The 14251-nt window shown below is 32.4% G+C and overlaps 1 protein-coding gene across 2 annotated transcripts in view; it reads right to left on the bottom strand.

Annotated features, from left to right (window-relative positions):
• Positions 1 to 14251, bottom strand: part of LOC109609486 (protein CBFA2T1) — a 66542-nt gene that overhangs the window by 35224 nt on the left and 17067 nt on the right. For both annotated transcript variants that reach the window (XM_020026148.2, XM_049961859.1), the window contains exon 2: positions 9202 to 9286. In XM_020026148.2, the coding sequence (XP_019881707.2) occupies positions 9202 to 9286 (85 nt within the window). The remainder of the gene's footprint in view (positions 1 to 9201; positions 9287 to 14251) is intronic.

Here is a 14251-nt window from a genome sequence, read left to right as displayed (position 1 = left end):
AAAATCTCTCTCAATTATTCTAAAAAGTGGCGCCCAACGTAAACGTATATACCAACGGCCACGTTGAGCGCCATAATTGTACACTTTTTATATCAGTTTTTATTAGTTATAACAAATTACTATATTAATTAAAGTTAAATATATGTAGCAAATACATACAATTATTTATTACTATTTATTCTACATTTATTATGTTTAAAACTAACAAAAGATAGATTATGTCGGTTATTATATTAAAAAATAGATTTTATTTATGTCTTTTAATTTAGGTTTTCTTGAAAATTAGATACTTGCAAAAATCTCTCAAGTATTATAAAAAGTGGCGCCCAACGTGAGCGTATATACCACGGCTGCATTGGGCGCCATAATTGTACACTTTTTGTACTCTAGTATATCTAGAATCAAAATTTTTTATCATATTTTATTGAACTTGGGATATTTTGGAGGTTAGTTAGTATAGTCTTCCTTGCTTGTTTTGTTCATTCAGTCGACATCTTATTGCTCTACTAAATACGCCAATGTTGGTTTGGGTACCTTGTCTTTGCATAGTATAGAACCATTACAGAAAATTATGTGTAAAATACACTATTTCATATATAGAGATATCATGAGATATGTAATGGATTCATTTGTCAATGATTTACCAGTTACGGACCAAGAGTACCCAACAAATTATTAACAAATATTATTAAATAAATTATTTATAAATATTTAATAAATATGATTTTTGAAATGCGTGCCATTGCCATGAGCAGCCACATTGTCCAATTATTTTGTTTAAAATTGAATTTAAATAGAAATTATTTTGATTTAGGTACAAAATGAATAACAGTAGAAAAAATACAGTGTAATTAAACGGCATTAAATCAATAGTTCCGTAAATTATCAACACATAAACATAAATCACGGTTGACGGTCACGTGGTTACGTATTTGACAAACCCATCCGTCAACGTGAATTAATTATTTTGGTCGACTCGTTTTACATTCAGTAAGATTTACTTTTGTGAATCATGCTGTTGACCCTCTGCTATCTGATCTTCGCGTCGTCGTTCTTCGTCGCCGCCGTTCTGTTGATCACGAGCAAGAACATGAAACAATTCCGACTGGCGTACATGGTGCAGGTGAAATCGAAAACGGACGTGCCAAACGACGACGTCAGGGCCGCGTTGGAGGAGCTGGAGGACGACCTGACCAGCATGAAGGCGATGGTGGATAAGAAGCATTCGGCAATCGAACGCTACCAGCAGAAAATCGCTTTCGCCGCCGAGAACTTCAAGAACCAGAATCAGACCTGCTACGACATCCAGAATTGCTACAGCAAGCTGAAGGACGAGATCGACAGTCTGAAGACCAGCGTGATTTATTGCAACATGAAATTCAGACAGGACGACAACTGTGTTGAACAGGAAATCGAATGAATTGATTGAGATGATACATTTTGGAGATATTAAGCAAATCTTAGTGATGGTAAAATTTATTTATGGCTCTTTATATTGTCCGCTTGTTTAATAGTGTGTCTAAATTTGTCTGTGTTATTAAATGTCTGTATACACATTTTTTAACTGTAGCGCAATAAAATGTTTTACTTTACGTTCTTTGTTTTAATAATGGGCAAATTTCGAAACACTGGATGGTAGAAATACGGGCGTTGCACATAAATTAAGTTGGCTAAAATGCAACGATATATGCCAATAATCAGGCGAAAAAATGTTCGTTAAACTCGGATGTCAGCTGTAATGTCAATTTTACTGATAAAAAATTAATTTTGACGGTGATGTAAGTGCAATATACAGAATGTAATGAAATCTGATTTTAATACATCTATATTGTATTGTTAATATTTTGGAATGACACCACTAAGATCCTCCAATTTTTTGTCTTGGACATTAAATATATCCCTCCGTTTTCCAAGCATTTAAAATTTTATTATTCTGTAATATTTAACCACATATTGTTTACCATCTGATCCCATTCTACTGAACTTGAATTCATCACTCCAATATACCCTTCACAAAAATTCTGGAGGACAATTATTAGAGGTATTTCTTAATTAGAAAATTTAAATATATTGGTTATACTGACTGGACAAAATTTAAATTAAATCCTTTTATGAAATATTTTACAAAAATGATTAATTTCAAATTTTGTCCTGTTTTTGTGGCCAAAACTGTACTTATAAATTTAGCAATGAAGTTGAAGTTTATAATACTAAATATTATTTTAATTAACAAAAATTACTAAGAACAAAAAAAAAATAAAAAAATAATAATAGAGGAATAGTACAAGTGCAACAATAATTAATCTATAATATAATCTTATTGCGCATCCACCAAATATTCAAACGTATGTATCAATTCCATAAAATCAATTTTATACATTCTATTGTAATTATTTAAATTTCATAACTATTATTGATTTTGACTTTAAATATTAATGAAAATCAAATGTTGCATATTGTACAAACATATATTTTTAGTTATACAAGGATAAATATAAATAAGATTTCTATTCCAGTATAAATTATCAGTAAACTAGAATTTACATGCAAGTCAGTTTTTTCCAAATTTTAGACACATATTTACATATTCACCTAATATTTAAACTAATAAATAATAAATATATTAAGTCAAATTATAATTCATAAACATTAATTTATTTGTTTTAGACACTTTTGTTTATATTTCACATAATTAAAGAAAATTATGCAAATGTGTGGTTAAACAAATTGATTAAAGAATTTATCCAATCAGATTAATTAAAAAACAATTAAAATAAAACAATTAATGTTCCAGCACCTCTACATGAGAGTAATTCAAATTGCAGATTCGAAATCCGTGCATCTGACAAGTACGTTGGTTGTTTCGTTATAAAGGTGACGCCAAAGGGCCTTTGCTTGGTCACCTTTATACCAGATTATACCGTAACAGTGTACGTTGTAAGCGAAAAGCTTTTGAGTGCCCCTTTCATGCACAGACTAACACACACACACACACACACACACCTGTCTATCTGTTGCGGCATGAAATAGAAAATGAGCTGCTGGTCGAACCCCGAGGCCGCATCTATTCAATTATTTAATTAAATCGCAGGTGCTCGTGATTTGTTCAATCGGGAGCACGTTGAACGTTGCGTTTTGTTTCCGATTCCGGGGGATAAGGATGAAACACGGTGCACGGATTCTGATTGCGAATGGAACTGAAGATATATGTTATATATGTAGATCTAAACACCTGGATGCAGGCGCGTGTTCGGATCTGATGATGTGTGTCGGTGTGGTGGTTTTTTTTTTTTTATTTTGTTTCAGATTGAGGGGCACAAAAGAATTGTAATATCGACGGTGACAAGTGTCTGATTTATTGATGTCGCATTTCAGTTTCTGTTTATGTGTTTCAATTGTTCGTTTCTTTTGTCTTAAGTCGTTGGTTTGGACGTTTGTTTGTTGACATTCAACCAATTTAGTTTATGTACTCGGTGACATGATGGTGGTCAGATTTTATTGATTTTTGATGTAGAGTTTGGGGTAATGGACAGTAGTAAAATGATAAAAACTAAGAAATTATATACAAACAAATTTAAAAGTAGTAATTATCCTAACAGACAAATCATATCTCTGTAACTTGTGTAAAAAAATTCGAAACTAGCAGAAACAATTTCCTTCTTTTCACAATTTTAATCAGAAAGTAACATTTAGTTGTGATTTACATTAACAAATAAAATTTGTTTGCGTATAATCTTTCTTCGTGAGGAAGGTTTGTCACATAGGTAAATACGAATATTATATATGGTAGAAATACTGCTCTGGTACATGTTTCTTCCACAATATCTGGACAGACATCTTATAATTCGACCAATGGCAATTGTAAGTTCTCATAGAAAAGGCAGCATTGACAGAAGGGAATAAATATAAGGAAAAGAAGTGGCCTAAATTGGATCCTTGTGGTAGCCCGGAGTAAACTACAAGCCATTGTAGTCAGTAGTTGAGTAGTGGAATTGTTAAATTCCATTTGAAACAGAACAGGCCATAACAATTTTGAAGAACATCCAGAAGAGAAATAGTTGAGGCCAGTCGAACAGCCCGAACAATTAATCTAAAATCAGTACAACAAATAAGAGATAAAGTAATTAGCTTATAATTTTGAAAGTTATCAGAAGTTCCTGAGTTTAAAATTTGAGCATTATTGCACACTTTATGAAAATGGCAAGTACAGCAATATTTGATGAACAACGTCATGTTTGTTATGAAACCTTCATCTACAAAGAAACTAATCAATATCTCGTACAAAACAGTCGTAGAACATGTTTGGAAATAGGCTAGCTATCATGAATCCATCATCAATCAACAAAGAGGATTTATGTAAATTGCATTACAACAGTTGGATTAACAGGTTTCACATAAATGAGGATAACAAAATTCTTCTAAACCAAGAAAGATTTTAATGACAATATATCAAGATATCGAACGATCAATGCTTGATTAAGTTCATGAAAAAGTCTTCTTCAGAATTTCACAGAAGTTTTTAAATGTTAAATGTTAAAGTTCACCTCATTCATCATGTAAATCACATATTGTTCTATGTGAGATGTGAGATGATGTAAAATATGTATAATCAAAACCACTGTTTGTAAGATACTCCTCTTTTGCTAGTACCTTGTGGTGGTCCGGAGAATGCCAAGTAAAAATTCAACCTAAAGCCATTGTAGTCAGTAGTTGAGTAGTGGAATTGTTAAATTTCATTTGAAACAGAATAGGCCACAACAATTTTGAGGCACATCTAGAGAAATAGTTGGGGCCAGTCGAACCGCCGGAACAATTAATCTAAAATCAGTACAACAAATAAGAGATAAAGTAAACGTATTGTGGCAGACCGGCCGCAAATGAATAGTGCATTAGAGTAAACAGTGTGCACTCGGAAAATTAGTGTATGCTGTTAATAACCGGGAAAGCGATCAAAGGCGAAGGGAAATCCGTGATTATTTAACGTAACAAGAAGAAGAGCACCGGTGCTTGTTAAGCTTTGTCAGCCGACGATATATTATCGCTAACAAAGCTACGCAGGCCAGGACTCAGGTGCGGTTCGGTCCAATTAACAGTCTTACGCTTTTGGCGAGCCGCGACTCGGAATGGCCGCGTTGCTGCTGCACTAATATCTATAAATTGCCGGATAATCCTTAACATAAACAGCCACTTAAAGTGATCTATGATGGCCGAACATTAATATTTATAAAGCGCCACCCGATAACTTCTCTCGCCACCGGCGATTTTATTATTAAATATTATACGCACCGTACAATCGTCTGTTGTTGTATCAACAATTAATGAATATAAAAACGGAAAGTGTTTTTAAAAGTCTTTGAACTTTGGACAACGAATTAATACGCATACAGGCCCACACACACACACACACACACAGAGTTGATAAAGGGGAAGAAAAATGTTTGCGAAAGGCGGACCAGTAGCAGGGCACCCTGGTCTTTTGTATTTATTCAAAACGGCTCGGCGTTTACAACAAATCAGCGAGATGAGCGCCGGATAGGGTCGAAATGGTGGCGTGACTATGGTGGTACCCGCTCCTCCGTCATTTTTTACAATTTTCAATGCCCGCTGCCACGCCGAATATTAATCAAACAATGGTCGGTGTTGATGGGACGCGTTTTCATTTTATTACTCCTACACTTTTGTACTTTTTAAGTGCATTCAAACGGTGTTAATAACAAACATTTACACTGAGTGTTTCTCACGTCAAGTTTATGTTTCGACGTCCGTTCGAATCTTGTAATGATGGTATTGAAATTACTTTTTCTGGCAACTTCTCAACATTTTTAGTTTTAGATATCAGCATATCGATTTTTTATTATTTAATATTATTATATTATATATTACAATTAATAATATGGCTAAGTAACAAGTACATTCCAATAATTGGAAAAATACAAAATGTAAATAAATTAGATGCAAATTATATAGTAGTTAAATAGTATTTAACTACTATTAGTAATAATATAATAAATAATATAATATAAGTAATAATTAATAAATACTATAATTATTAAATATAAGGGAGTTAAATGTGTGATTTTGAGAAATCTGTATAAATATAGTCGACTTGACCATTTTTGTTTAACTGAAAAAACACCCAGAATGCATTCAGTTATTTTCATAAAATTTGGTATACAAATAGGTATCTATTGAAATAAAAAATAATTAAAATTTGAAGTTAATCGGAAAACGTATTGTCGATAGTTTGTTCTTTTTTCTTCATATTTTTAAGGTATTTCAAACAAGTGTGTACTTAGTTTTTGTTACAATTTATTTTATTTAGTAATTTATACGAAATGTTTAACACGTCTAGAGTACGAAGAAGAAATAATTTTAACAAATTAAACGAGTTTGATAGAGGTATAATAAATTTCGTTTAGAGAAATGGAGTGAATAGGGCAGAAGAGGAAGAGCAAGTGGATCCGGAAGACCCAGAGCTACCACAAAGTCACAAGACCACTAAGACCATTGCCGATGAAGGTAGTAGCCTACGGATTTATCACTCTTTTTCGGACTTACTTCTACCAACAAACCATAGGCGCTAAAGTAGTGATGAGGAATGGAATCACATTGTGTTTAGTGATGAATCACACTTTTACTTGGACATGTACGATGGTCATGTGTTAGTAAGACGTGATCCTCGTTTTGCTGTGGAGAGTCATATTCATAACACTATCGGTTTAATGGTACGGGATGCTATTGCTTATGGTAGCGATCACTTTCAGTTTTCATTAGTGGCAACATGACGTTCCAATGCTATGTGAATGACGTTTTGGAGCCTTATTTTCATAATTACATAAGAAGAGATCTCAGACTAATTTTTAAACAAGATAATGTCCGTCCAGATATTGCCAAGAATACATTAAACTTCCTGGAAGCCTTTCCCCAATGGAACATGTGTGGGATAAGATGGAGCGACGACTAAGGAATTTACAGCGTCCACGGAGTCCTGAAGACATCATGCCACGATGCGTCAAAGAGTGTCTTAATCAAAGAGAGGGTCCGACTCATTGTTATCTTTATGGTTTAAGATTTTTCCTAATTTTTTAATCAATTACTATTCTGTAATAGGTTAATATTCTTCAAAAAAATTAGTATAGCGGTATATATTTCGCTTGATGCATATTTAATAAACATTGTTAAGTAAATGTTGAACGATGTTAAGTAAATATGTGCTGATTGAAGATATAATGTATAACATTTGACTTGATCATAGAATGATGTATGGACTTTTTTGAGACACTGATTATGATGGAAATTGGCTTATAATGTTGAAAGTTATCAGAAGTTCCCGAGTTTAAAATTGGGCAAATTTGAGCATTATTGCACACTTTATGAAAATGGCAAGAACAGCAATATTTGATAAATAACGTCAAGTTGTTATGAAACCTTCATCTACGAAGAATCAATATCTCGTACAAAATAGTCGTAGAACATGTTTGGAAATATGACTCCATCATCAATCAAGAAAAAGGATTTATGTAAATTTCATTAAAACAGTTGGATAAACAGGTTTCATATAAATGAGGATAACAAAATTCTTCTAACCCAAGAAAGATTTTAATGACACTATATCAAGATATCAAAGGATCAACGATCTTCTTCAGAATTTCAAAGAAGAAGGTTTAAAATGTTAAATGTTAAAATTCACCTCATTCATCATGTAAACCATATATATGAGATGTGAGATGATGTAAAATATGTAGAATCAAAAACACTGTTTGTAAGATAGTCCTCTTTTTGATAATATTGTTGTCTTTGCTCATTCTGTGATAATTAAAATATTTCATAATAATAATTAATAAATAACATCAAGAAATTCTGTACATTCTTGTCTTTTGTAGTTTTCAACTTGTGTGAAAATTAATTAATGGATGATGAAAAATATGTAGAATCGAAAACACTTCTACTTCTCTTTTGATAGTATCGTTGTCTCTACTTAACACAAATTTTTGATTCTGTGAGAATTAAAGAATTTCATAATATTAATCAATAAACATCAAAAAATTATCTACATTCTTGTCTAGTGTAGTTTCCAGCTTGTGTGAAAATAAAAAACCTTAAAGATCTCTTAGTGGTACTAAATAATTTATAAATCGAAGCTGCAACTGAACTAATTGTGGCAAATCAAATATCTCTCAGCTAAAATAGAAAATTTATTAGTGTATAAATTGTAAATATAATTAAAAAGTAAAATTTATGCTCATTTGCGGCTGAATTTGGTGTGGCAAAAGCTGGTGGTGGTCTTCAGATTCTCGATCTCCCTTTTGAACCTTTTGCAGTATGTCTGGATGTTGTCGCACGCCACGAACAAGTCGTCAACGTTCCTGCTAGCACTGAAAATTTTCCCTTGATAACGTCCCACCGTGCTACATTTGACGTCGACCCGTTCCTTCAGATGGTCCAACTCTTCCTCGAAGTCGCGCAGCGTCGCCAGCATACGTCCCTGGGGATAAGCGCGTCCGCTTGCCGTCGCGTGCATCTCCAACAACGTGTCGATGTTGGCGTTGACGGCCAGGAGGACGGCCACCATCAGCGTGGCCGTCGCGAAGACCATATAGCAGATCAACAGGAACATGCTCTCACTTAGTGTAAATCGATTTCAATAAACGTTGACAGATTGACAAGCCACCGTAAAGATGAACGACGGGAACCGTCAAACGGCGTGACATGTGGCCGCGGCTGAATTAATTGTAAAAAAATATTTACGTAGAATTATTCGTGAGGCGAGCCTCTCTCATCTTACCCGCACTAGTTAAAATAATAAATTTGCGTTTTCCCCGAACGAGCACTCCCAACCCGGAACAAAAGGAACAGAATGGCGAAATGAAGAATAAATATTTATCCAAGTGCCACGCGCCACCATCACTTGCCGCCGATGGAATAATAAATGAGAAAATTCATTTGTTTCGTTCATTTGCGGATGGGGGCGGATAAAGCGTCATCACATCCACGGAAATCGGCACCTGTTTTAGCTGTGCACTTCAACCCCTTCCCACTTCCCAGTGGGAATTTTGTTTGCTTAGTTCGCTAATTTCTTTCGTCAAAGGGAATTCACGGGGCTAATAGTTGGGGTAGTTTATTTTTTTTATGCAATTTAATTACACAGAGACGTTAATTATTTGTAAGCATTGATTGGTTTTTAATAAAAATGATTCCTACCTTTTGCTGAACGAGTTCTAGGTGTGTCGATGTAGCCAACCGATTCTTTGTCATTTTCTTCTTTAATAGTTTTAGGCTCCATTCCCTGAAATCACAGATTATTTCAATAAATGAAATTGAAAATCAAATCAAGACAACAATTGTTTATAACATAGATTCAATTTATTAATGATTTCCCATTAAATCATTATAATAATTATTATTTCCTGATGATTGCAAGATTTTTGGTGCACTAAATACTTGATATTTCTTCCAGCATTATATGTGATATTTAGGTGTAGATTTGTGACCAAAAAACGTAATTATTAAATTATTAAAATCACTGGCTTCTAAACTACTGGATCAATCTCAAAACTATACAAATATCTTTAATTTAATTGCTTGTTTAGTCAAATCTGTCAATTAGATTTCGAGTTATACTCAAAAATGTCGGTGCAACTTCGAAAATTGAAATTTTGTGATTGTGAAATTGGCTTATAATTTTGGAAGTTATCAGAAGTTCCTGAGTTTAAAATAGGGCAAATTTGAACATTATTCCACACTTTATGAAAATGACCAGACTTTAACGAACAGGAATCTTTGATGATGATTTGTCATTTTCTTCTTTAATAGCTTTAGGCTCCATTCCCTGAAATCACAGATTATTTTAATAAACTAAATTGAAAATCAGATCAAGACAACAATTATTTATATCATAGAAATAATAGAGTGCAAGGATTCAATGTTGGCCTTCTTCTTTTTCTTCTATTTATTAATGATTTCCCATTATTCATTATAACAATTATTATTTGGTGATGATTTCAAGATTTTTGGTGCACTAAATATTTTATATATTTGTTTTCTCATCAAAATGGATTTTACTTTATGATTTTTATTTCTTCCATTATTATATGTGATTTTTAGGTATCGATTTGTGACCAAAAAATGAAATTGTTAAGTTATTAAAATCACTGGCTTCTAAACCACTGGATCAATTTCAAAACTATATAAATATCTTTAATTTGAATGCTTGTTTAGCCAAATCAGTCAGTTAGATTTCGAGTTAAATTGAAATTTTGTGATTTCGTGTTTATTGAATCTAAATTTATAGGAAAATCGTAGTGGGATATCTAAAGCAAAATGGCTGTAATGCAGTGTAATTTTTAATATAAAGAAAAACATAAGAATTATGTTTTATTTTTTTATATTTTAATTATTTAAATGCTAAAACTATACAACAACATTGTAAATAGTGAATGCAAATCAATCTTGTTATTAAATATATATAATTTGCACTGTACGTAATAATTAAAAATAATTGTCCACCATTAAAGTGACAAGTATATAAGACGCCCCTAAATTATCAATAACACAAAATTACAAATACAGTATTTTACTGTTCGAAACAAAATGAAATGTTATTAAAGTTGCATGTAATTCATTGACTAGTTAGTTGTAAATTATTCAATTGTGTAACCTAGGAGAATCACAACAAGCATGTATGTAAATATTTAATCTCATAATTTATAATGATTACAGTGGAAAATTGAAACAAACTTTAAAGATTGATCAATTCTTAAATATTACTGACAGTCGTTGAAAATAGATTAGTTTCGTGTATTAATTAAAGAACAAAAGAGTATAATTAACTCGTTAATGTGAAGTGAAAAATGCAATCATTGAATAAAATATGCACTTTAAAAAGACCAACAATTTAAATATTTTGATCGATTATTATCGGCAGTTTAGGGTTCATTAAATGTTAACCTGCCCAGTTAATGATTGCAGGCGTGCAATGAAATGATTAACACAAAGGCGATGAAAAGAAAAAAAGGAAATAGTGAAGGGAACGTGGAGAAACGTAAATGGTAAAGGAAAAGGAAGCTGCGCTGCGTCTGCATTCAACAATAAGTAGAGAATAATTACTGGTTGAAAAAAGGGGGCCAGCCGGCAACAAAAAGTGCAGAGCGGATGGCTTTTGCATGCGCATTTCCAAGTCTGAAGCAGACGGCCGAGACCAATAGCGATAATTAGTTTTTAAACATCCAGATGGCCCATTGGTATTCTAAACACGGTGACGTCATAAAACAAAAATCACGGCACTCCCGATTTAACTAGAAAAACGTGACGCACATTTTAATAGGCAATTATTAAAATAGCGGCGATCCTATTTAGCAATATGGTGCATCTGTTTTAGGGAAATTACTTATTTTTTGTGTGTGTGTGCGGACCACTGTTGGCCGGTAGGACGGACGCGTGTGCGCATTATCTCATAGAAAATGGCAAAAACGACGCTGACACTTTTATGGCCTATATGAAATGTAAATTGGACGCGATAAATTATCGCCAACTGTCAACGATCTAATGGTCCGATAAATTTTTTACAATTAGCATCGCCCGCCAAGGAACACGGCCCCAAGATTGTAACGGCTCCGGCAATTTAGTCGATCCCCTTCGATTTTTTCCCATTCATTTGATACCGATTCTTTAAAGTAAAATGTGTTTTAAAACATATGTTAAAGTGACTTCAATGTACACAAATTAATAGTTTAAAATTACCGCTTTAAACCATCAACTACATCGATTGTTTAAACATGAAATATCGTTGCCATACTGGTTGTTTTACGTTCGTAGTCCTTCAAAAGTTTCAGGGGAACAGCGGAGTTAAATAAATATCTCTGAAATTATTCATTCCGGGTAAGGGGAATCTAATTAGACCAATCGGAAGGTTTATTTAAATTCTTCAATTATCATCGCCTGACAGGAAACACAACCTCAAGATTGCTCCAACATTTTACTCGATGTTCCTTGATTTTTTTTACTTTTTAATGTGCCAATTACATTAATTCATTATTGTAAAATTTAAAGGTGCTACTTTAAACAAGTGATGTGATTTAGATGAAACATAGTCACTATACTGGGTGTTTTACGTTCCTGGTCAGTCAGAAGTTTCTGGGAAACACTTAGTGAAATTTGAAATTATTGGTTCTTAGAATTATTGGTATTAGAAATCTAATTAAACCTATTGAAAGTTTTATCTAATTTCTTCAATTAGCATCCCCTGTCAAGTACACTAACTCAAGATTGTGACAGATCCAACATTTTACTCGATCTTCCTTGATTATTTTTACTTTTTAATCCGTCTATTTCATTGTTTATTAATTTATTATAGTAAAATGCACATTTGCACATAAAATAAGTATATAATAGTGTAATAATTTACACATCTTATTAGTTTAAACTTTAAACCAATAATATGATTCACATAAAATATTGCTACTGTACTTGATTGTTCATCAGTTTCTGGGAAACAGCAAAGCTAAATAAATAACTTTGAAATTATTGATTGATTGATTAGTTTCTTCAGTTTCTTCAATTAGTAACGCCTGCTAAGAAACACAGCCTCATCACTGTGATTTGTACCTGATTTTTTCACTTTTTATTCGGCTTATTCCATTTTATATTAATTCATTAGTAAAATAAAGTAATAATTATGTGATCCACATAAAATATCGTCGTGTACTGAATGTTCCACGTTCGTTATTCAGAAGTTTCTGGAGTACAGCAAACCTAAGTAAACGTTTTTGAAATATTTTAATTCCACATATGGATATAGACCATTCGAAAGATTTATTTAATTTCTTCTTTAATTATAAGAAAACGTATAATTTGTTACATCGAAGGTAGGTTATTAAAATTTCAAGTCTATCAAATTTCTCGTTTTTTCTTAATTAATTTATTTTATGTAATTTCTTCTTAATTATAGGAAAACCTACAGTTTGTTACATCAAAAATAAGTTATTAAAATTTCAAATCTATCAAATTTCTCCTGTTTTTCTTAATTAATTTATTTTGTGTAATTTTAAAAAAACATTGAAATATTAGTTTCTGAGATATTGGCTACGACCTCCACAATTTATTCATACTTAATTAGCCGTTTATTGGATTACTTGAAGTTGGATTGTGCATTATATTTTATTTAGACTAACAGGCCTCTGTCGTAAGGAGGTTATTTATTCTACATATTATATTTTCCAACTCCTTTTTTTTTGGTTTATAATATATAAATTAAAAAAAATGAAGAATTATTTTCGGGTCACCATGAAAATGGCCAGAAGCTAATGAAATTTGGCGGATGCGCCGCTAACGTTGGGCGCCCGTCCCCAAAAATGACATCGACGGTCGATTAACGAGTTTAAAAAAACGCTTTATGAAGATTTAATGGGCACCGTTCGTTACAAATAATTACTTATATGCAGACTGGCAGTAATGTAGCGCAGCAGGTGTTGTTATACGTATTTGTTTCGATGCCATCAATTTTTGATGAGGCATAAAATTCATAAGGAAAAGTAGTTTAAACTGTCACGAGTACGGGCTCGACTATAATCATGGATTTAGCTCTATAGCAATTTCAGTCACGCCATCACTTACTTAATATTTCACTCGATAAATGCACGGTTTCTTAAAGCTAATGCACAATGGCCTTTGGCTCCGCTCGGCCCATTCACAGCTCATATTGATTCATATTATTTGCATACGGTTCATGGGAAGACAACTAATGGATTTTTGTGTGCAGTTTCAGTTTAATCGGTCACACAGTCACTGTCATTTATAGCTTTGGATTTATTTAGGTTTGCCAAGCTTTATTGAATCTTGATAACTCGATTGTCTTGATAATCTGAATTGTTTTCTAATATTTAACATTCAATTCGATAAGTCGAATTTTTGGGGGAATCCCTAATATCGGTTCTTTTGAAAGAATATTTAGAAGCACTTTTAAAGACAATAAAAAATTAACATCAACAAAATTTGGCAATTTTATAGAGTGGTCATAATTAGCCTTTCTAACGACTGATATAAAAAAGATATAAAATATAGAAGAGAGATCAAATAAAACTTTTTCTTTCCATGCTAAGTGTATTAACTTCTGTTCAGCCAAATTGAAGTTATAGAGTTTTATGTTTTTCAATGTTTAACGAGTTAACACCACTTTAGATAAAGAAATTGGGAAGAAGATTTTAATAAAAAATGTGGCAAATATTCTCAATATAAATAATTAGATTTGTTAAAT

The sequence above is a fragment of the Aethina tumida genome, chromosome 1 (assembly GCF_024364675.1).
Source record: "Aethina tumida isolate Nest 87 chromosome 1, icAetTumi1.1, whole genome shotgun sequence".
In the NCBI taxonomy this organism is placed as follows: domain Eukaryota; kingdom Metazoa; phylum Arthropoda; class Insecta; order Coleoptera; family Nitidulidae; genus Aethina; species Aethina tumida.
Note: the sequence above shows the minus strand (reverse complement) of the source record. Positions and strands in the feature narration are given on the sequence as shown.